This window comes from Bos taurus, chromosome 5, assembly GCF_002263795.3.
Source record: "Bos taurus isolate L1 Dominette 01449 registration number 42190680 breed Hereford chromosome 5, ARS-UCD2.0, whole genome shotgun sequence".
Classification (NCBI taxonomy): domain Eukaryota; kingdom Metazoa; phylum Chordata; class Mammalia; order Artiodactyla; family Bovidae; genus Bos; species Bos taurus.
Genome location: NC_037332.1, coordinates 62756943 through 62782003, shown reverse-complemented (window position 1 = coordinate 62782003; position 25061 = coordinate 62756943). Strand labels below are relative to the sequence as shown.

At 39.2% G+C, this 25061-nt stretch overlaps 1 protein-coding gene across 2 annotated transcripts; it reads left to right on the top strand.

The window, feature by feature from the left end:
• Window positions 1–640: 640 nt before the first annotated feature.
• Window positions 641–24491, top strand: IKBIP (IKBKB interacting protein). Of its 2 annotated transcripts, none has more exons than XM_005206665.5 (3): window positions 641–910; window positions 7974–8091; window positions 13588–16975. In XM_005206665.5, exons 1-3 carry the CDS (start codon window positions 735–737, stop codon window positions 14422–14424), a joined length of 1131 nt encoding a protein of 376 aa, XP_005206722.1. In that variant the 5' UTR covers window positions 641–734; the 3' UTR covers window positions 14425–16975. The 2 variants fall into 2 exon arrangements, with proteins under 2 accessions (XP_005206722.1, NP_001075205.1); NM_001081736.2 differs by lacking the exon at window positions 13588–16975 and adding an exon at window positions 23543–24491 and having other exon boundaries at window positions 658–910.
• Window positions 24492–25061: the final 570 nt, after the last annotated feature.

The window sequence follows — 25061 nt, the reverse complement described above, 5'->3', positions numbered from 1 at the left end:
ACACCCGGAAATTCACGACAACGCCGCCGCCGCCGCGCGCGCTCTACCCCATCTTGTGCCCGCGCGCGCACGAGACAGCGCCTCCGCCCCACCCTCTGCGGGGGCGCGGCTAGGCCCCTCAGGCGCTCCGCGCTCCTTAGAAGGGAGGGCCCAGGCGGCGGCACGCTCGACGTGGCGCGCGCGGCCCCGCCCCGCCCCGCCCCCTGGCGTCCTGGCGGCCAGTACGCGCCCGGGAGCCACGGTATCCTCAGGCTTGCATTCCTAAAGCAGGGGTTTGGCGACGTAGGGATGCCCCCTAACCCACCTGACTTCCCTGGTGGCTCAGACGGTAAAGCGTCTGCCTACAATGCAGGAGACCCAGGTTCGATCCGTGGGTCGGAAAGATCTCTTGGAGAAGGAAATGGCAACCCACTCTGGTAGTCTTGGCTGGAAAATCCCATGGACAGAGAAGCGTGGTAGGCTACAGTCCATGGGGTTACAAAGAGTGGGACACGACTGAGCCACGTCACTTTTCACTTTCCACCTGAAGGGACTCGATAGCGGGTGGCTGGGAGACGCTGTGGAGCAGCGAGTTGTTGGCCGGGAGGGAGGGAAAGGGGGCTGGCTTCTGGGCGGTGCCAAGTCTAGAAGGGGGCGCGGTCAGCGCCGAGCCTTCACGCAGAGGCTGAGGCGGCCACGTCCCGCTACCCAAGGTTGTAGAGGCGTCCCTCTGTTTTTCCTGGGGACCTCCAGACATGTCCGAGGTGAAAAGCCGGAAGAAGTCGGGGACGAAGGGAGCCCCGGCGGAGCCTGGGAAGCGGAACGAGGGCGGGAAGAGTCCCGAAGCTCGGGGTGGTGGAGGCAGGGGCTGGGCCGACCCCCGGACCGGCGTGAGCCTGCTGTCGCTGGGGACGTGCCTGGGCCTGGCCTGGTAAGTGGTCTGAGGCCGCTGGGCCGTGTCTGGCCTCCCGTGCTTGCCCTCTCCTTGGGCTCCCGCCTCTGCCCCAGCCCCGCACTGCTCGGCATCCTGCTGACCTCCAGCTCCCAAACTTGCCGCTTCTGTTTCTCTGCATCAACCCCAAAGAAGGGACGACCCAGCTTTTATTTTCCCTTTCGCTCATTTCTTGTACTGCCTGAGTGCCTGATCGCCCAACTGGAGTTGAGGCTAGTATTTGGGAATGAGGCAGCCATTAAGGGGCTTCCCTAGTGGTTCAGATGGTAAAGAATCTGCCAGTAGTGTAGGAGACCTGGGTTGGGAAGATCCCCTGGAGAAAGGAATGGCAACCCACTCCAGTATTCTTGCCTGGAGAATCCCGTGGACAGAGGAACCTGGTGGGCTACAGTCCGTGGGGTCCCAAAGAGTCGGACACAACTGAGCGACTAACACTTTGACTCACTTTGACCATTAAGAAACGTACATTCGGCCAAACTTCATTAAGCGCATTCTTCACGACTGAAGCGTTCCCGTTTTTATAACACGTTACTTCCTGTTCACTGTGCATTTGGGACAAATTTGCCCCACCCCATCAATGCCTTGTGGCAAAGTTTACAACTTGAAAAAAAAATTCATTATGATCTTAAAGAACCAAAGTTCTTGATACCAAATTTTGGAGGAGTGCTCACATTTGAATCAATGTGCATGCGTTCAAAGTCTATTCCTGTTACAGATTGAATTTTAGTATTGGAAAACTACAAAAGTATAGAAATTGTGTTCACCTAAAAGTACATATATATAGTTTTTAAACCAAGCAAATAGCGATATATTGATGTCATAGGAAAAATGAATATAAAGAAATAACCTTACAACCAACTTATTTTCCTCAACCATATCTTTTAGGATTAACCTCTTTCACTTTAATAACGAGACTGATGCTTTAGAGTTTCCCTCCATTTTCCACCGATTTTTGAAGTATTTAAAAGATAGTTACTCGTGTTCAAGAGTAATTGGATTCTAGAAGCGACCCCAGATGTCCTTTCGTCTAGATTATTTTTGATGCTAGTAAATTTTGAAGTATACTAATCACTCATCCTGAGTCGAAGTCAATAAAATGTTACTAATACAATAAAGTGAAATGTTGATTATAAATATTCTCTTCAAAGAGATAAATTATCTTACTAATATATTTGTTTGTAGAATATTTTGATCTTAAATGTACAGAATTTACTATTTTAAATAAACTGGTTTTATGTCTTAAAATGCATGAGTTTATTTGGGTAAATCAAAAACTGCTGGCAAAGTTGCTCAGAACTAGAACTTAGTAGGCTAAGATACATAGGTTGCTTCTTTCTGGAACCTAATACAACTGGTTTTAGTTACTGAATTCATTAATTCTTATTAACTATCCAGAGATTCATATTCATATGAGATAAATTACTTCAGAAAATGTTCAGCTTTTCAATAATTTAGTTACTATCCTGGGAAGGCACACTAATAGGAATCTATAAAGGAAAAAGCTTTTGAAAAGCAGACACTTCAGCTCAGGAATTTACTGTTAGTGCCTACAATAAAGAAACAAGTTATATTCAAGTAGGAAGATTTTATTTGAACTGTGTCTGCAACATAATAAAACAATGCTCAAAGATTATTTCTAAAATGGGCAAATTCAATGAATGTTATTGCTCTGGTGAAATCTTTTGCCACAAGAGTTAAAGTATAAATTCAGTCACTATAGCAAATAGCTATTCGTGATGAATTTGGGAATAACAAATTATTAAGACATTAGGAAGAATTTTCTAAAAATATTTAGAATCTGAAAATACTAAAAAGCACACTGGAATTATAACTAAGCCACTGACATTTTTACCACTAGGATTAGCATCTAAAGATCGTTCTATTGAAAATGCTTACTGTACTGACACTGTCCTCGTTATTTAAATACAAAATTGAATATGTGTGCCTAAATACAGCTTAGGAGTGAGTCTAAGTTAGGGCAGAGATTTGACCCCTTCCACTGTCCGAGGAGGATTTCAAGGCGTCACTATTTCAGTATCTTCAAACCTTTAGTCTTCGGATCCTTGTTTGGAAAATAAACAGAGACAATGCATAATAAAATGGTGGTACTTAAACATTTCTCAGTTAAATGAAGTGCTGATGTCAGCTTAACAATAAGATGGAGATAAGAGTTGCTCAGGACTGTAGGGCCTGACGGAGAAGGCAATGGCACCCCACTCCAGTACTCTTGCCTGGAGAATCCCATGGACAGAGGAGTCTGGTAGGCTACATACAGTCCATGGGGTCGAGAAGAGTCGGACATGACTGAGTGACTTCCCTTTCACTTTTCACTTTCATGCATTGGAGAAGGAAATGGCAACCCACTCCAGTATTCTTTCCTGGAGAATCCCAAGGACAGAGGAGCCTGTTGGGCTGCCGTATATGGGGTCGCACAGAGTCGGATACGACTGACGTGACTTAGCAGCAGCAGCAGCAGCAGTAGGGCCTGAATGTTGGGTTTGCATACCTCATTTATAAATTCTTTAAGGAAATTTTCCAGATAAGAGTATTGAAAACATTATGCTTTCAAAAAGTTTTTAAAGGTTATGAAGTTACTAAACAAGACACAAAGTCTTAAAAGCTTATCTTACTACACAGAAATTTAGTCACCTAGAAGTTCCATTGTAGAATTTTAGGTTTCTTCTGGAAATTTAAACAGATTCTCTAATTGCTTTTATAAAAGTTTGCCATAGCATTTGTGATAATTATGTATCAAAAGTCAAAAGCTCTTTCAACAATCAGATAATTCAGGATTTTTTTTCCTCTATCAACTAATACAACTTTATAAATCATTTATGCAGCAAAATCTTGGCTAACTCCATTTTTCAGCTTTTGTTGTCATTAGTAGAGTTTAAAAGACAGAGAGGTATCCTTTAATTGTCTTGATTTTTTTTAATGGAATATGGTCATTGTTTTCCTGAACTTTCAATATTGTGTTAAAAATGAAGTGGTGATATGAAACACGGCCAAATGGGTACTGACCGTAGTAGTGGCCCTGGAACTCCCTTGCTTGGGAGGGTTCATGATAATAGCTTCTTGTGGGTTGTCCATCACAGGTATACATGTGCTCCCCATCCTGAACCCTCCTCCCTCCTCCCTCCCCATACCATCCCTCTGGGTCGTCCCAGTGCACTAGCCCCAAGCATCCAGTATCGTGCATCGAACCTGGACTGGCGTCTCGTTTCATACATGATATTTTACATGTTTCAATGCCATTCTCCCAAATCTTCCCACCCTCTCCCTCTCCCACAGAGTCCATAAGACTGTTCCATACATCAGTGTCGCTTTTGCTGTCTCGTACACAGGGTTATTGTTACCATCTTTCTAAATTCCATATATATGCGTTAGTAGACTGTATTGGTGTTTTTCCTTCTGGCTTACTTCACTCTGTATAATAGGCTCCAGTTTCATCCACCTCAGAAAGATTCTTTTTGTTAAGGCCTATACTAAGGTAGGAGAAGGAAATGGCAACCCACTCCAGTATTCTTGCCTGGAGAATCCCATGGACGGAGGAGCTTGGTGGGCTACAGTCCACCGGTCGCAAAGAGTCGGACACGACTGAGCGACTTCACTTTCACTTTCACACTAAGGTAACCAGTTCATCTAGGGCCTTTTTCTCTATATCCATACCTTTAAAATCCTTAACTAAAAAAAAAAAGATAAAAAATAAAATAAAATCCTTAACTATGATAGTGAAAAGAGGCCGCAAAACATAGGGTAAGAGAGTGCTTCCTTTTCATGGATCTCATCCATTCATTCCATCCTTTGTTGGCTGTAAACCCAAGGCTGCTTCAAACAGACCTGGAGCTTCTAATGATATCAAGTGTAAGTAGAAGAGAGCCCTGATCTATTTTACCACTCTCGGCTTGTCTGAAGATGGGAAACACAGGTGCAGAAAGTAATTCAAAAGAAAAAGTCAAGGTACTTAAAGAGAAGAGTTGATGTTTTATGTTTCAGGAACTGTAAGAACTTTATAAATACAAACCTATTTAATCTCTACCACACCCTAATCCCCACTTTACAGATGAGGAAACTAGCAAAGGTAAGTTAAATAACTTGCCCAGGGTGATTGTACAGCTAGCAAATAGCAGAGCCAAAGTTGCCCAGCTTCACATTCAACCAGTATGATATGCTGTCCACCTTTAGTATTAATCCACAAACAGGCCAAGATTCTAGAAATAGAAATCCCTAGCCCAGAATTGTGTATAATCATTTTCTTTCTTCTCCTAGCCCTTAGCAGACCCTGTTGTCTTATCTAAGGGAAGGAAGATGGGAGTAAGGAGGTTTTGAACTGCTCCTGTTTGAAAATCCCTAAAACAAAACAAAGCACCTTGGGCACTAATCCGGATGCCAGTTTCAAAAATTACTGTTTCAGAATTGAAACCACCTTCTCTCAGTGTACATTTTTGGCTTCTAGAAAATCATCCTCTTCCTTAATGTTAAATGAGTTAATATTTATAAAGCTCTTAGAATAGTGTCTGGCACTTCTAAGTGAAAAACCGGGAATTCCCTGGTGGTCCAGTGGTTAGGGCTTTGCGCTTCCACTATAGGGGGCTCAGGTTCATCCCTGGTTGGGGAACTAAGATCCCTCATGCCATGGGATGTGGCCAAAAAAGAAATATATTTTAACTCAGCATCATACAGACCACTGTTGATTATTTTCATTACACACTAAATAAACTTTATACCTGTTTTTTCTTACATGCATTATTCATATGTAGAAATGGTGAATTTTTTTTCCATTTTGGTGAGAATTTAACTATGAAAAAAAAACAGCAAATTATCAGAAATGATCACTCATATAATAAAGTTTTCTTTAAGTTTTTGCTTAATATTTGAGATTTTGAGACGTGCAGAGATAACATTAAAAAGATTAAATAAAATGAGAAGTCCTGTAATGAATTTTAATGGATCAACCTTCACAAAAAGTTCCCTCTATAATGATTTTATTCTAAGTGAACATATTGATCTATAGAACAAATCCATGAGTTAACACTGTGGAGTAATGGATGATAAAACCAATTCCTGAAATTAGGCTTTTCTTTAGAGTGGTCTTTGTTCTTCCCCTCTGTCTACTGGTCTCTTAAAAGCCAACAATGAAATAGCCAATCAGAAAAGAGCTTTGAAATTAGGATAATAGTGTTTTCTAACAACTAGAAGTTTTGTTTAAAAGTTCATATTAACACACAGGAGAAGTCAATCTGTACTAATTATGCAACCTGGGCTTACTTACTTAAATCACTTATTTCAGGATAAATATTTGCCGTTATCAAAAGAAATTTATTTCATTCAACATTGTAAACACTTGTTTAAAAACACAAAAAATCCATTTTAGTTTTGTACAGTTTTAAGCAACAGCCTAATGATGACTGAGTTTGACTCACAAAACTCAGAACTCTTTCACCTCTCCATTGAGTTTCGGAATCTTTAAATGTTTGTCTTTCACTCTGTCTTCCACTGTTTTTACAATAGTGTCAATTAGTCATTCTCAACTTGGCTGGGAGGTTTGAAAATTTATAATGTCTAAGTCACATCCCAAATCAACTAAGTCTGAATTTCTGTGGTAGGAGCTAGACATTACACATTTTTAAAGCTGCCAGGTGCAGCTTTAAATGCACTTTGAACCACCAACCCACATACTCTGATTAAGTCACTCCTCCAGTTCCTACTGGGCTTCACTTGTGGCTCACCTGGTAAAGAATCTGTGCGCAGTGTGGGACACCTGAGTTTGATCCCTGGGTTGGGAAGATTCCCTGGAGAAAGGAACAGCTACTCACTCCAGTATTCTGGCCTGGGTCACGAGGAATTGGTCATGACTGAGCGACTGTCACTTCACTTCCAGTTCCTATGGTTTTGCTCCACTGCTTTTTTATTTTGCCACACCACAGGGTTTGCCGCTTTTGAGATCTTACTTCCCCAACCAGGGATTGAACCCGGGGTCTCAGCAGTAGAGCACTGAGTCCTAACTACTGGACCACTAGGGAATTCCCTGTGCCACTGCTTTTTGATGACTCAGTTCAGTTCAGATTTATGCCCGACTCTGCGACCCCATGGACTGTAGCTTGCCAGGTTTCCCCATCCATCCCCAACTCCTGGAGCTTGCTCAGACTCATGTCCATTGAGTTGGTGATTTGATAACAATAAATACACAAAGAATTTTAGCTGCTACTTTTTCTGGGCCCAAAGAAATGAGTCAAAATAGCTTAACCAAAATGGTGCTAGATCCAAAACATTCCTTTTGTGTCTGGTCATTTCAAGTCCTTACAAACAAAAGATTATTTATTGTTTTTAAGATTGGGATAGTTTTTTTGTGCTTCTACCCTTTACCAGATGGAGAATACATTCCAATTTTAGATTGGCATCTAAAGGACACTTGCAGCTCATAATTTAGAGTATAATCAACTGCACATATTATACACCTTGAAAAGCCTATGTGTTCTATTGTCATATGGACAATGATTCCTGTTTTCAGTTTTGACTCCTGATATATTTTGACTTCTAATAATCATCACCTCTTTCTTCCACTCCACTGCTTTTTTTCTCTTCTCCTATAGTTTTATTTTAAAATCCTTTTTTAACTTAGATAACTTTTGCTTCTCCTACATCTCAGTGTAAAACACTTATTTTCTAGATATTACTCAAATATCGCCTTGAAAAAACAGTAGAGACCACATATCTCACTCTAAATAATTCATTATTTCTTTCTTCCAAATGTTTCTTGCGTGTAATTTCTATTACAGATGTTTCCCTATCTCACTTACTGAGCTGTAAACTTGAAGAAGGGCAGTGTTTCACTCTTATTTACATGTACAATTAAACCAGTACCCAACTACACATCAAGCTCTCCCAATGTTTGCTGAAATAAACTCATGTTTGTTGAAATAAACTACCTATACCAGAATTTATGTTGTCCTTACCAGAAGTGGACAGAAATACTGCTTTAACATTCAGACTTTAGTGGGTATGAATTAGAAAGTAATGACTTTTTTTTTACCTTTTCTAGGTTTGTATTTCAGCAGTCAGAAAAGTTTGCAAAGGTGGAAAACCAATACCAGTTACTGAAGATGGAAACCAGTGAATTCCAAGGGCTTCAAAGTAAAATCAGTTTAATTTCAGAAAAGGTAATTATTAATTGACATATTTGGAGAGATTTTACCATTTTTCTTCCCCATTGCCACCCTTCTACCCCATTCATAAATTCTTTCTTCCTGCCTTTTAGACCATTAGTACTTTAACCGTTGCTGTTTTTCCTGCTTCTTCACATTCTCCCTTCAGTCTAAGCTAACTTTAGATTACATTTTGAAAGGACAAGACTTTTCTTAATATATAACAACTGTTATTGTTTAAAAGGACCAATCTTCTTATATTGATGTGACCTCAACTTTCTATTTAAATATCAAGTGTTTAGGGCGCTGAAAATATAATTGATTTTTAGGTATAAACTTAGAATAGGAGTAGCTTTTGTTGGGCAAAGATCCACTGGTTTTTGTTTTATTTCTACTTGGTAAGTATATACATATTCATATGCATATAAGAATGACTAACCTAAAAACAAGGGGCTTCCCCAGTGGCTCAGCTGGTAAAGAGTCTGCCTGCAATTCAGGAGACGCGGGTTCTATCTCTGGGTCAGGAAGGTTCCATGGAGTAGGAAATGGCAACCCACTCCAGTATTCTTGCCTGGGAGATGCCATGGACAGAGGAGCCTGGCAGGCTACAGCTCATGAGGTCACAAAAGAGTCGGACACAACTTAGTGACTAAACAACAACAAACCTAAAATAAATATTAATTATAGCCAAATGAAAATTAAAATCCAAATCTATGTTGTAGTTCTTCAAGCTGTAAATGCAAATGCATTATTACTGTGATTTTTAGAAACGTGAGACAAATAAAAAAATTTTTTACTACCTAGTTGTCTCAAAAGAGGGGCAGGTGCAACCAGTAAAGGCATCAGGTGGGCCTTGTCTGGCTACCAGGGACCAAGCTGTCATTGGGAAGTATGGCTTGCTTTTCTCATTTATTCATTCACTAAACCTTTATTCCTGTCATAAGGTAGAAAAGGACTTGTGTTTGGCACCAGGGTAAGCAAGGATGTTGCAAAAATTAGAAATTAAATAGATGGCCTAAGTTCCTGCCGCCTGATGCACAGAAGGAGCCTAAAATCCCCCAGCAGAAAAGAATCGTGGATGAAAATTATCCTTCACACATGCCAGTGAATTGCATGGAGCATGAGTTTAGGGGCCTCTGGAAAGGTGTTGCAAGAGTTTGTATTTTGACCTAGAGCTCAAGATGAAATCTGATTATAGTTATTTGCTGCTGCTGCTGCTGCTAAGTCACTTCAGTCTTGTCCGACTCTGTGCGACCCCATAGGCGGCAGCCCACCAGGCTCCCCCATCCCTGGGATTCTCCAGGCAAGAACACTGGAGTGGGTTGCCATTGCCTTCTCCAATGCATGAAAGTGAAAAGTGAAAGTGAAGTCGCTCAGTTGTGTCCGATTCTTAGCAACCCCATGGACTGCAGCCCACCAGGCTCCTCCGTCCATGGGATCTCCCAGGCAAGAGTACTGGAGTGGGGTGCCATTGCCTTCTCCAAAATAGTTATCTAGGGCCCTCTAATCAGAGCAAACATGATAGAAAAATTCCAGGAAATAGAAACTTCATGTACTTAAATGCTACTGAAGAAAGATTTCTTTTTTTTCAGCCATGTCACACAGCATGCAGGATCTTCATTTACTGACCAAGATTGAACCCTTGCTCCCTGCCGTGGAAGCTCAGAGTCTTAACTGCCAGAGAAGTCCCAAAGTTTCCTTTTTAAATGAAAAAATTTGGCAGCAATTAAAAAGATTTTTTAAGCAACAAGAATATATTTTACAGCACAGGGAAATAGAGCCATTACTTTGTAATAACTTCAAGTGGAGTATAATCTATAAAAATATTGAATCACTATGTTGTACACGTGAAACTAATATAAAATTGTAAATCAATTATACTTCAATTAAAAGTAAATAAATAAATGCTTTTGAAACATATTTAAAATATCACCCTAGGATTCAAGAAATATTCCATCTTCACATAGCTCTTTCCCAATCTGCCCTAGGAGTAATTTAACAATAGCTGCCTCTTTACAAAGCAGGCCCTTAAAGGCCAGCTTAATACAGTAGGAGGGAAAACAGCTAGATGTGGGCTCTCACAAAACTGTGTGACCTGGGAAAAATCACTTTAACTTCTCTTGCCCTCTATTTCATCACTTGTTAAATGAGAGTAACAAAACTTTTATTAAAATCAAATGAGATACAATATACATGCAAACTCTTTGAAAACTTTCAAGCAGTAATAAATTTAAGAATTTAACTTTTTTAAAAAATGAAAAACTATTAAAATATATTCACAGCCCATAAATGCTAACTATTGTGGAGTTCCAGGACTTCCCCGGTGGCTCAGCGGTAAGGAATCTGCCTGTGATACAGGAAATGCAGCAACCCACTCCAGTATTCTTGCCAGGAAAATCCCATGGACAGAGGAGCCTGGTGGGCTACAGTTCATAGGGGTGGAAAGAGTCAGACATGACTGGTGTGAGCACCAGTCACTCATTAATTGCACATTAAATCTTGAAACCTTTATTATCCTGAAAAGTTGATCTTGTCCTTGGGTCTCCTGGGTTATACTGCCTCCAGGTTATAGTGAAACTCTGGTGAACAGCCTAAACAGGAAATTATCTTGCATGTGTACAAAGTCACTTCAGTCGTGTCCAACTCTTTGTGACCCTATTGACTATATAGCCCGCCAGGTTCCCCTGTCCATGGGATTCTCCAGGCAAGAATACTGGAGTGGGTTGCCATGTCCTCCTCTGTGTGAACTTCCCGACACATGGATTGAAACAGTGTCTCTTATGTCTCCTGCATTGTCAGGCAGGGTTCTTTACCACTAACTCTACCTGGGAAGCCCAAACAAGAAATTACCTTGGATGAAGATAAGCTTGTCTCTTCAAAGTGCTGCTAAGAAGATAACTAAACATAATACTGTTAACAATGTACAAGTATTTCTCAGAACTGCTTTTTAAAGGAACTTGCATTATGTCTACATATGTACATTAAAAATAGTTCTTAAACAAGGTTTCAGAATGACACTGTTCATGCATTGTTTGGGAACAATCAAACAGTCACCTAGAACTATCACCTGGAACTGCTTCAGGTCCTGACTGGGGTAGACCACTGGGGTAGACCCAGGTTTCCTGGACGTTTTTCCTCCTAAACATCAAAAAACGTGTTCTTTAGACCCTGAGACATGAGCAGTACAAAAAGGCATAAGACGTGGTCTCTTCCTCTAAGGAATTTAGAAACTTTCATAGCTTCACCTGTTTAGTTTATCAGCCTATTAGAGTCAGATTTGAGAGTCTAAACTTCTTCATTTCCTCCAGACTTCTGATTTCTCCTCTAAGCATGCCTTCTCCCCGTGCTAATTCTGGCATGACACAAATAATCATCTACTGTGATTTTTATTGTTGTTGTTAATTCATTTGTCTTCTTCACTGCTCCTTAGAGCAAATGCTGTCTTTTTTCTCTGTATCCTTAGTTCCTAATAGTGAAACAGAGTATACTCAGTACATCTTATTAGGGATCCAGAATACATGACATAGAAGATCCAAAACGCTATCTCCCCTATCAAATTGTGAAGTCAAGGACTGTACTTTGTCTATATTTTTATATTCAGTGTCTAGCTCAAGTCTGGTATAGAGTGAACACTCAAGAATTCTTGAGTTATATGTGCTAAGTGCCAAATAAGTGGTAAATATGTAATACAATAGGTGCTACAGGAGTTCAGGCTCTCAGAGTGAGGGCCATGAAGGAGGAGCTGAGGCCTGGCCTGAGTCTTGAACAAAGGAAAGAACTTAGCTAGGCAAAGTGGAAGGAAAATAGCATATAGAGGGGTTATAGAATTTGGCACTTTCTCCTAGGAGTATGAAGAAGTAGTAAGGTTTTTTTAATGTTGTACCATGATGTACATCCAGAGAAGGCAATGGCAACCCACTCCAGTGTTCTTGCCTGGAGAATCCCAGGGACGGGGGAGCCTGGTGGACTGCCGTCTATGGGGTCGCACAGAGTCGGACACGACTGAAGTGACTTAGCAGCAGCAGCATGATGTACATTTGGAGAAGAAAATGGCAACCCACTCCAGTATTCTTGCCTGGAGAATTCCATGGACAAAAGAGCCTGGCATGCTACAGTCCATGGGGTCACAAAGAGTCAGGCATAACTAAGCAACTAACACACACACACATGATGTACACAGCAGTTTTTAAAATCCTAAATCTGGCTGTAGTATGTAGGATGATTTAGAGGAAGTAACTAGAAGCACGTATCAGATATTATTTCTATAATATTGTCCTTGGTCATTGAAGTTCGGTTTGGACACCCTATGTAATTGCTTCCATTACTTTTTCCCTGTTAAGCACATGTAAACTTCACTTTCTCTGCAATTAAACTAAACTGTGCAAGGGCAGAACTGTGTCTTGTACAGTGCTATGACTTTAACATAATGCTGCAGATATTTGCTAAACTAAGGATTGTTTCCAGGCCTTCCTGTAGTCTCTAAGGCTGTTACCTGTGTGAGGGTAGACTAAGAAAGAGGTCTTCAACCTGGTCCTTCTATATTCTGGACATATTAGGAGATGCCAGGAGCTTACCATAATTTATAGATATTTAGATATTTATACTTTTAGATATTTGCTGTTTACCATAATTTTTAGATACTTAGAACACTTTACTATTTGACATGAGTTGTCTCTGTAAACTGATCTTTTAATTCACTTTTTGCCTTTGTGATAGCTATAAGATCTGATTCTGGTACCTTTTCTGCAAAAACTCAGTCAACAAATTTCTTTTCAGGCAGGAAGTCTTCAGGAGTCATATAACTTAGTAAAGTTAACAAATTTTATAACTAAATCAGTTTCTAAAAAGCCAAGTAACTCTTAAAATGACAATTAAGTTGACTTACATTGGAATCAAAAAAGAAGGACATGTGATATATTTCAGGCTTCTTTAACATTATTTGGAATATTTGAAAGTGCACAAATAATCAATATTGAGGATTAGAAGTTCCAGTGTTTATAGTTTGCCCTCCATATCCATAGGTTCTGCATCCAAGTGTTCAATCGTGTATCAAAAAATACTTGAAAACATCCAGAAAGTTTAAGAAAACAAAATCTGAATTTGCCATTCACTGGCAACTCTTGACATGTCATTTGCATTGTATTAGGAATTATAAGTAGAGATGATTTAGTTTATAATATGCAAACACTGTGCCCTTTTACAGTGTTTTATATGAGGGATTTGAGCATCCATGGATTTCAGTATCCACAGGGAAACCAATCCCACACAGGTGCATACCAAGGGATGAGAAACAGCTGTATTTTTATACCATAGCCCTAATCTATTAAATGTGTTTTAAATGTTTTTTAAAAAACTATTAAGTAATTATTATTTTTGTCTGCATGATTCTGATGTACTTGGATATTTTAGACATCTTCAGAACTTGAACTTGGCACATTGTTGCTAAAGTATGTTTCCCTAATATAAAAGTTATTAAGTAGCCTTGGGAATTGTTTTGTGTTATAAATGCAGCTTGCCTCTACTGAAAGTATCCTGCAGGAAGCTACATCCTCCATGTCTTTGGTGACCCAGTTTGAGCAGGAAGTAGCCACCCTCCAAAGAATCATGCATGACATTCAAACCAGTGAAGAGATGCTCACCCAAAAGATGAAAAGCCTTAATGAGAAATTCCAGAATGTTACAGATTTCTGGAAGAGAAGCCTAGAAGAAATGAATGTTAATACAGACGTTTTCAAATCAGAATCAAAACATATACATTCTCAAGTCACTGTCCAAATTAACTCAGCTGAACAGGAAATAAAATTGCTCACTGAAAGGCTAAAAGATTTGGAAGATAGCACAGTAAGAAATATTAGAACTATACAGAGACAAGAAGAAGAGGATCTTCTGCGAGTAGAGGAGCAGCTTGGCTCTGACACAAAAGCGGTGGAGAAGTTAGAGGAGGAGCAGCATGCTCTCTTTGCCAGAGATGAAGACCTAACTAACAAACTCTCCAGCTACGAACCTAAAGTTGAAGAATGCAAGACACATTTGCCGACAATTGAAAGTGCTGTTCGCTCTGTTCTGAGAGTCTCTCAGGATCTGATCGGGACAGAAAAGAAAATGGAAGACCTGACCCTTCAGATGTTTAACATGGAAGATGATATGCTGAAAGCAGTATCTGAAATCATGGAGATGCAGAAGACCCTAGAAGGAATTCAGTATGACAATAGCATATTAAAGATGCAGAATGACCTGGATGTTCTCAAAGGAAAAGTTCACGATTTTATAGTATATTCAAGCACAAGAGAAAAGGGGACTCCAGAAGAATATAATCTAGAAAATAAAGAAATCGATAGTGATTTCTAAATGCACTGCATTTATTCGGATGAACCACACCATTATGCACAAGCTGATTAGCTCCAGGCTTTTGAGTTATTTCCATATGCCTCACTTCATCCTAAATTATTAGAACGTAAGTGAGATACCACAAAAAATGGATTATCCAAATAATCAAACCTTATCTTTTTTTAAGCAATAAAACTTTTCATTTTAACCATTTTAAATAGAGATATTTTAAAAATGTTTCTCTGCTTTTTTGAAGTATATACTTAATGTTTTTAAATGTTTTTCTGGTAATTGTGTGTCTGCTCAGTCTCTCAGATGTGTCCAAATCTCTGTGGCCCCATGGTCCGTAGCCCACCAGGCTTCTCTTTCCGTGGAGTTTTCCAGGCAAGAATGCCGGAGCAGGTTGCCATTTCCTATTCCAGGGAATCTTCCTGACCCAGAGATGGAACCTGAGTCTCTTGTGCTTCCTTCTTTGGAAGGCAGATTCTTTACCTCTAGCACCATTTGGGAATCCCCTTTCTAATAGTTAACGGACATTATTTTGAATTTCATCTGTTATATTGAACCCAAATATATTAATGTTCCTAGGAGCTAATGAGAGGTGTTCATCTCCTTACTCAATGACCTCAGTTTGCTATTTTTCAAATCTTAATGTCTCTCCCTTATACCTTTTCTGTCACCTAAAAAAGTGTTGCATTGACCTGATCTTACCATCAGGTTGATCAGTAATGTGTTTGCCTCCGCCAGTTCTTCATTTCTGTCGCAGTTTACTGCAGGCTAAGAATCCAGACAATTTTATCCAAAATAAAACATGCCTGGGGTGCTTTGCAATGAATTGATTATGCACTTTTTGGAAACTGAGGAGCCTGGGAAACATTTTTACTTTTTGTTAAGGTTCTAAACTGTTACGGATAATTATAAGAACTTATTTTGTTAGAACTTTGTTAAAAAAGAGTAAACATGTTCTTTTTGAAGAATTTCCCTTTGAACTAAGTGTGGATCCTTTGAAGCATGGACTTTGGGAACATTTTTGTATATCTTTATTTTTTTTAAGGTTCTAACTGTGTTACAGACTCTTGAGTTTGCTCAGTACATGATTATTAGATAAATTACTTATAATAAAAATATACCAATAAACCTGTGGCATATTTTAAAGAGGAAAAAGCAGCATAGTGAGAAATAATGTGGTAATTATGGTAATTAAAAGTATGTCATTATTTTAGAGTCCCCAAACCAATCACCCAACCAAATTTGTTTCACGCAGTGATTTTATTTTTTTATTTTATATTTAAATTAATCTTTATTGGAGTACAGTTGCTTTATAATGTTGTGTCAGTTTCTACTGTACAGCATACACAAAATTTTAATTTACACAAAATTATATAATAGAGTCACAAGGAATAAAACATGGAATATTGAGGTGAAATTAAGGGGAGGCCTAGACAGATTTTTTCAATAATGATAATCAGAAATGTACAGGTTTCGGGGGGCATATAAGACTTTTATTGGTAAACTGATGTATCAAGACCTATGGCTGATTCATGTTGAGGTTTGACAGAAAACCTTTACAAAATTCTGTAAAGCAATTATCCTTCAAGAAAGAAAGAAACTGAAAAAAAAGTGTCCAAGGTTGGAGTTGAAAATTGAGTTAATTTTCAAAAATTGCACACAGAAGTAGTTCTTACTTGTTTCTTCTTGCCAATAACCAACTATAGTCCCAGTTTTGTAATGCAATTTCAGTGGAATTAAACACAAAGAACTTGAAAGCAGTCAGCTACAAAAGATAGGTATGGTCAGGTGGTTTTATTATGTAAATTTGTACATTTTTGGAAAAGTTCCAAATGAATGCTACATTGGGATTAGGAAGATTTATAGTAGACAGCCAGAAAAGTAAGCCTGAAAGAGTGTTACTATTAAGGAGCATAGCATTAATTTCTGGAATCTTAACATTAAATTTCTTGACTTCTGAATGTCTAAATTCTTATCTGTGTGCACTGGAAAATTGTATTTGTTTTATTTTCACACTCATAAAATAGATTGTAAAGTTAGCCAAAACTGTTTCGTTTCAGCCTTCATCCTGCCAAGACAGATATAATCTCTTGCACTCTTCAGTTTTATATATTTACCTATTTTTTGGCGTGTCACCAGATTTGATACATCTTTATTATTAACTAGAATATGTGTCATAGTGATGGTTACAGAAAATAAAATGGAAATAAGGTGGTCACTGAGCTCTATAGTGACAGTTACAAGGAATATGAAAGCTACACTTCTGCAAGTATTTCTTGAGAAAATATTGTGCGCATGTATGTACACATGTATATATTCCTTTATTCAGGTGTTTTCCTATTAAAAAGTGTAATTATAGAGATTTAAATGTACCTAATTTGTCTTCCTGTGTTTCTTAAATTCATTTATTTAACACAGATACTTGAAATTTCAGAAGGTTCCCTAATGTATCAAATATTAAGCTACATTATTAGTCTTTCCTTTAAGGAAGATTACCATGTTCCGAGACACATTTTTGTATCTTTGTAATTAATAATAAATTTTATATCAGTTTCTTCTAGAATACTGTCACTTTTTTCATTAGCACATATAAATCACTTACAAAACAAGCACCTTATTTTTTTTTTAAGTTTAAAAGTGAATTTGGGGGGACTCTTTACCCTCCTCAATGTCTATGCTGAGAGCTTTGCACTTCTCTTTAATAAATCTTGCTGTTGCTGCTGCGGCTAAGTCACTTCAGTTGTATCCGACTGTGCAACCCCATAGACTGCAGCCCACCAGGCTCCCCCGTCCCTGGGATTCTCCAGGCAAGAACACTGGAGTGGGTTGCCATTTCCTTCTCCAATGCATGAAAGTGAAAAGTGAAAGTGAAGTCACACAGTCGTGTCCGACTCTTAGCGACCCCATGGACCGCAGCCCACCAGGCTCCTCTGTCCACGGGATTTCCCAGGCAAGAGTACTGGAGTGGGGTGCCATTGCCTTCTCTGTAATAAATCCTATTTGTTTGCAAAAAAAAAGTGTATTTGTAGTAATAGTTCCTTAAATTTGTGTTAAGATGAGAAGCTGTTGACTGAAGGTGAATTTTTATATTTTATAATGAAAAATGTTGATTTATTAGCCTGTATGGTTTGATAGAAAACTAAATTTGTAAGATACAAAGTTAATGTTTTTGGTTTGTTTTGGGGGGGGGGGCAGTGGGGGGAGGGGCGGGCTATACTGTGTGACTTTTGGGAAATCTTGGTTCCCTGACCAGGGATTGAACCAGTGCCCTTGGCAGTGAAAGTGCAGAGTCCTAACCACTGAACCACCAGGGAATTCCCAATAGCATTATTTTAATTTTAATCTAATTGTAGGCCTTTGTATGACTATAATCTTGAGCAAAGATTATTATGATGTCATTATAAACTAATGATGCTCCAAATTCACCAAACACATTTGGTGTGCTCTGCAAATTCACCCAACATCTGTTTCAGTTCAGCTATGGACTATTAATTTCACACAAGTCAAAATGCTCCATCCCAGCTTTACAGAGCAGAGGGAGACAGAACCAGCCTTCTGGAGCCTATTATGTGTCCCACTGCTAGGAGGCCCACGATCCGTCATCATCCTAACAGCTCTGCGTATTGAGTACCTACCCTGTTCCTGTCTCTGTCCCTGTGAGAGGCACTTTCTATGTGTTATTGCAAATTCTCACCACAGCTTTGATAGCTATGAGACCCCTTTTACAAATGAGGAGACAGATCAAGATTCCAAATCTTACAGTCTCGCTGCTGAGTCTGTCCAACTCCAGAGGCTGCTCACCTCCCATTGTACCTGCTGCTGTTCAACCAAGGAGGAAAAAAAGAAATCGGCTATCAGTAGCACTATCTTGAGAATTCAAAAAGCTGTAATTCAGCCAAATGTGTCCACTACTGCTGCTGCTGCTGCTAAGTCGCTTCAGTCGTGTCCGACTCTGTGCGACCCCATAGATGGCTTCCTACCAGGCTCCTCTGTCCCTGGAATTCTCCAGGCAAGAACACTGGAGTGGGTTGCCATTTCCTTTTCCAATGCTTGAAAGTGAAAAGTGAAAGTGAAGTCACTCTGTTGAGTCCGACCCTTAGTGACCTCATGAACTGCAGCCTACCAGGCTCCTCTGTCCGTGGGATTTTCCAGGCAAGAGTATGTTGCCATTAAACTAGATATAAGTCCCTCAAAAGTTTTAAATGTGACCTAAAATTATGTGGGCCTTGGGTGTAAGAAGGAATCAGTAGATGTTTAGGAAGACTGAGAAAGCAGTGGAAGAGAAAAAAACTTTAGACTGGAATCTTTTAATCTAGGCTTTGCCACTAACTCTGTGTGTTTTGGGGCACTCTGGGGGCTCAGTTTTTTAATTTGTAAAATGGGGGAATTGTACTAAATAATTTCTAAACTCTCTTCTGGCTTTACAGTGTACAGTGTCAGTCACTCAGTCATGTCCAACGTTTATGAACCCATGGAGCATAACCCACCAGGCTCCTCTATCCATGGGATCCTCCAGGCAAGAATACTGGAGTGGGTCACCATTTCCTTCTCCAGGGGATCTTCTCAACCCAGGGGTCGAACCTGGGTTTCCTGCATTGCAGGCAGATTCTTTACTGTCTCAGCCAGCTGGGAAGCCCTTCTGGCTTTAAGTGGTTTTAAATTCTAGAGATCAATAAAATTCCCAGGTCTCTTAGTATGGTTCAAAAATCCTTTAGCAAAGTTTTTGGAAGGCTGATTGGATCCAAAAATCATTCCCTTGACTCATGTTGCTTTGGCTTGAAGATTAAGACAATGTTTAGCATTACAGGACAGCATCTAGCTGCTGCTTTTTGTTCAGTCACTAAGTCGTGTCCAGTTCTTAGCAATTCAACGGACTATAGCAGGCCAGGCTTCTCTGTTCTCCACTATCTCCCAGAGATGTCCATAGAGTCAGTGATGCTATCTAACCATCTCATCCTCTGTCACCCCCTTGTCTTCCTGCCCTCCATCTTTCCCAGCATCAGGGTCTTATCCATTGAGTTGGTTCTTCTTATCAGGCAGCCAAAGTTTTGGAGCTTCAGCTTTAGCCATAGTCCTTCCAGTTAATATTCAGTGTTGATTTCCTTTAGGATTGACTGATTTGATTTCCTTGCAGTCCAAGGGACTTTGAACAGTCTTCTCCAGCACCACAATTTCAAGGCATCTAGCTTAGTACCTTGTTTATGTGATAAGACTAGGAATATTAGTAAATATTTAAATTACTGGGTTAATCTTTTGAGCTGCTGATAGACTCCAACTCTTCTGTTCATCTTAGGCAAATAGCTTAAACAAGCCGTTATATAATAATAAACATAATTCAGTGAAGTAATTTCTAGGCTATTCCTATACTGTATTGAGTTTCTATTTTAGTGAAGACCAATAGATGTTCATAATATACTGTTTTTATAAGCTGACAAATGAAACAAAGAAGCTTACTAGCAGTTTCTTAATGATCTAATACTTCTAAGAATAAAGTTGGCCCTTTCTGAAATGTCTTCATTGTTTAATACTGTTAAGTTATATCTACTCTACCAGAATAGATACATTAATAAATGATAACCTAGAATGAAATAGATGAAAGTAAGCCTTCTCCTTTCACCTTTGAGAATCTCTTTCAGCAAATATAATTTGTTGCAAAAATTTCCCCTAAAAAATAAAACTTAAGGTTTTGCAATTACTGCTTGATTTCCTTCCTAGCTCTGGCTATTCATTACTGTCACACCCACTATAACATTTTCACAATCTAACTTCACCAAGATAAAAAAAAAACAAAAACAAAAACACACCTTTGGGCCACCTTCCCCACCACTAATCAATACTGCATAAAACTATTGAGAAAAATCTTAAAATATATTTTGGAACCAAATATATATGATGGGGCAAAAAGGGGATATTGAGGCTTTGAATTAACTTTTTTACTGCCTGTTGGGGGTTTTCTGCCCGGGACTTGGAAACGATGAACCTGAAAGAATGACACTCGGACAGTCTCTTGCAAGGACTGACAAATTTATTTCCGCAGTTAAGCCTTTTTATAGAAGCAGGAACAAAAAGCTTAGCGTATATGGCCAGCAGAGCGCGCACGGGGTTAAGACATAATCAGTAAACAATATTTCAAGGGCAGCGCGTTCTAAGTGACCCATGTGTTTATCCCATAACCCATTTTCTCAAGCAACATCTTTAATGTTTATTATTAAATCTTGGCGCCGAGCATAGCTAAAGGCAGATGTTTTTCAGCCAGCAGCACGCAAAGCCGGGGTTCTTCTGGCCCTCCGCCATTTTCCCAAGGACCTTCTCCTACATGGCTATTTTGCACTGCGCTTCCCAACGCTGCCCCATTTCTGCTTGTCATTTCTTTGCAACTATATGACTGCTCCTTTTTTAAGCCTCCATAAAAATAATAGTCCAAGCATACTAAGTATTTATTTACATTAAGTAGAACTAAGTTAATGTAACCAAAATAACTCTAGCAGATTACCTGAGTGAACCAGGCAAATGCAATTTAAGAAAGACAATTCATAAAAAACATATCGAAGAAATACAATTATTTTGGGAAAAACTTGCTGACTTTAAACTGCATATTAAAAAAAAAATTTTCAGTCTGCATATTTGGTTTTTATTCCTTATTTTTTCTGAATTTTAAGTAATCTATTTACATTATTTTTCTTTCCCAAACTAAGTGACAAACTTCCTGAAAGCAGAAACTGTTGATCAAACTAGTACCTATCAGCACAGTAAATGTTGCTGAATGAAGCTGGTTGTGATTTTTAGTAGGAAACTATAGACAATTTCCACTTTAAAACAATGCTTTCCTAGGAAACAAGCTGAAAGTTAAATGTGCTAAAATTGAACAACTGACTCTTAATGTTATAAATGGAATTCCTTTTTTCAATGTAATCACAATGTATATCTGTTTGGACACAGGCTTTGACAATGTATTTTACATTTGTTAATTTTTTTTCTTCATAGTTTAGCACACAGCACACAGGCATAAGTTAATCTTCTGATTGAAACTTAATTGAAGCTTGACATGTGTTTTATTTTTTAATTAAATAAATTTGACATACAACATTGTGCAAATTTAAAGTACACAGCATGATACTTTAATACACTTATATATTCAGTCACCAGAAGGGAGGATATCCTGCCGTTTATGACAACATGGATGGATTTTGAGCATGTGTGTTTTAATTTTCAATTTTGTATTGTTCATGATACTTACCCATCTTATTACCATAATCAGCACTTTAATTTGCCCCTTTTCCTCTTAACTTTATTAACTAATAGCATAATGCAACAAAACTTCAAATATTCAAAATACAATAAAATAACTCAGCTTCCCCAAGACCACTATATAACACATATTCACAACAACAACAACAAAAATAACAACTTGAAGTTTTTCCAGGCAGTTGTGTGGCTCAAAATGATCATCAGCTAATGTGTCCAAGTTAAACCAAAACAGTTTAGAGACATCAATTTTCAATGGATGATGGGAAAGGATGATGGCATTGAAAAACCAAAAAGGTGAGAATGATTTGTATTTGAAATCATGGAATTTTAGAACCTTGGAGATAATTGTTTGTTTATTGTTTTGTTTTTACACATCCACCATCTCTATTATTTAACTACTGAACTGAGTTGAAGCCACAGCTGAAGCTGTGCTCATCTTTATGTCCCTCAGACTTCACATGCCTAACAACATACTAGGAACTTAAGAGATCACTGCTGCTGCTGCTGCTAAGTCGCTTTAGTCGTGTCTGGCTCTGTGTGACCCCATAGAGAGCAGCCTACCAGGCTCCTCCATCCCTGGGATTCTCCAGGCAAGAACACTGGAGTGGGTTGCCATTTCCTTCTCCAGTGCATGAAAGTGAAAAGTGAAAGTGAAGTTGCTCAGTCATGTCCGACTCTTCGAGACCCCATGGACTGCAGCCTACCAGGCTCCTCCATCCATGGGATTTTCCAGGCAAGCGTACTGGAGTGGGTCGCCATTGCCTTCTCCAGAGATCACTAATTAAATGGAATTAGTTCAATACCCCAAAAAAAGTTTTCATGAAAGTAATTCAACAATAAAGTCCCTTCATTCTGGCACTTGTTATACCTACAAACAAACTTGTGTTTCAGAAGTCATGTTGTTTTGATCCCCCCAATTTATTTTTAATTAATTTCTACTGAAGTATAGTATAGTTGTGATAGTTTCAACTGTACAGCAAAATGCATCAGCCACTTTCCTCCCCTTTGGACTTCCTTCCCATACAAGGTCACCACAGTGTAGAAAGTACAGTTCCTTGTGCTGCACGGTATGTTCTCATTAGTTACCTATTTTATACATAGTGTCAGCAGTGTTCAGTTCAGTTCAGTTCAGTCACTCAGTCGTGTCCGACTCTTTGCGACCCCATGAATCACAGCACGCCAGGCCTCCCTATCCATCACCAACTCCTGTGCATCGAGTCAGTGATGCCATCCAGCCATCTCATCCTCTGTTGTCCCCTTCTCCTCCTGTCCCCAATCCCTCCCAGCATCAGGGTCTTTTCCAATGAGTCAACTCTTTGCAGTGTATGACCTCTCAAATTTACTACAGCTCATCTGCAGGAGGGGCTTCCCTGAAGGCTCAGACAGTAAAGAATCTGCCTGCAAGGCAGGAGACCTGGGGTCTATGCCTGGGTCGGAAAGATCCCCCAGAGAAGGCATGGATACCCATTCCAGTATTCTTGCCTGGAGAATTCCATGGACAGAGGAGCATGGCCAGCTATAGTCCATGTCACAGAGTCAGACACAAATGAATGACACACACACACACACATGTACCTACGTACAGGTGGCTTCCTCCTCTCTTCTCCAGCAACTGAAAAAACATCATTGTCCCTCACTGAGCTCATTCTGTCTCTATACTGAGGACTGAAGGTGCAAAAAGAACTGGAAAATGCCATTTGTAGTAACATGAAATTTAATGTTTTCCTTCCTATTCATTACCAATACACAATGCATCTTTTACCAAACGCTTTCCAGAAGAGTAGTAACTTTATAGTTTAAAATGACACCTAAAATTTAAGTTGTATCTTAAACATTAAGATTTTAATCAATTTAATTATTCTGGTACTATATTTTCTTACAGTGTCAGAAGTCTGAAGCTATCATAGAACAATTGAAGGCTTTTCAAATAATTACTCATCTAAAGCATCTACAGGAGGAAATTTATGAAGTGAAAACCTGGTCCAGCAGGATAAGCGAAAAGCAGGATATACTGAACAACAATCTGACGACTGTTTCTCAAGATGTTGCAAAAGCAGACCAAAGTACAACTTCCATGGCAAAAGATATCGGTCTCAAAATTACAACGATAAAAACAGACATACGACGTATGTCAGGTTTAGTAACTGATGTAACATCATTGACAGATTCTGTACAAGAACTGGAAAATAAAATAGAAAAAGTAGAAAAAAATACAGTCAAAAACATAGGTGACCTTCTTTCAAGTAGCATTGACCGAACAGCAATGCTCCGAAAGACAGCATCTGAAAATTCACAAAGAATTAATTCTGTTAAGAAGATACTTTCTGAGCTACAGGGTGATTTCAACAAGCACACAGATAGGCTTTTAAGCTTAGAAAGTGACAGAGCGAAAGTCCTGAAGACAGTGACCTTTGCAAATGATCTAAAACCAAAGGTGTATAATCTAAAGAAGGATTTTTCCCGCTTGGAACCATTGGTAAATGATTTAACACTACGCATTGGGAGACTGGTTACTGACTTACAACAGAGAGAGAAAGAAATTGCTTTCTTAAAAGAGAAAATATCTAATTTAACAACAGTCCGAGCTGAGATTAAAGATATGAAAGATGAGATAAAACACATTTCAGATATGGATTAGTCTGAAATTATTTAGATTAGACTGAAATAACTCTTTTTAGTAGGACCTCTGTCATGTTATAAAAAGACTGACAGCCGGAAATAATGAAATTTTGGAGTAAATATTATTTTGTAGTAGGTTCTATTTTGTACAGTAAAAATAAAAATTTGTGGACTAAGCACTTGATTTCCCAAAATAAATGTGCTAAAACATGTTTAGAACTTTATACAAAACGTGTTTGCAACTTTATATAGCAAGGACCTTATGCATCCCCCTTATATACACACTCATGCATTTACACGCATGCATGCATGTGTACTAAGTTGCTTCAGTCCTGTCCGAGTCTTTGCGACCCTATGGACTATGGCCCTCCAGGCTCCTCTGTCTGTGACATTTTCCAGGCAAGAATACTGGAGTAGGTTGCCAGGCCCTCCTCCAGGGTATCTTCCTGACCCAGGGATCAAACCCAAGTGTCTTACATCTCCTGCATTTGTAGGCGGGTTCTTTACCTCTAGCACCATCTGGGAAGCCCATGTTTTATGTGTGCACACACACACAAATGTACACACACTCATGGTCTGCCAGTCTAGCAGTGGGAAATCAAGATGAGGCAGGGTCTGAATGTCCACTTGCTCTCACTGACTGCCACGGAGCATGGTATGTGAAGTGGGGTCTTATCTGGAGAACTGTCCATCAGGGCTGTAGTCCTGGCTACAGTCCACCAGGGCTGTAACATGCATTATCCATTTACAGTCAGCGAAACCATCGATAGAAAAGTCACAAC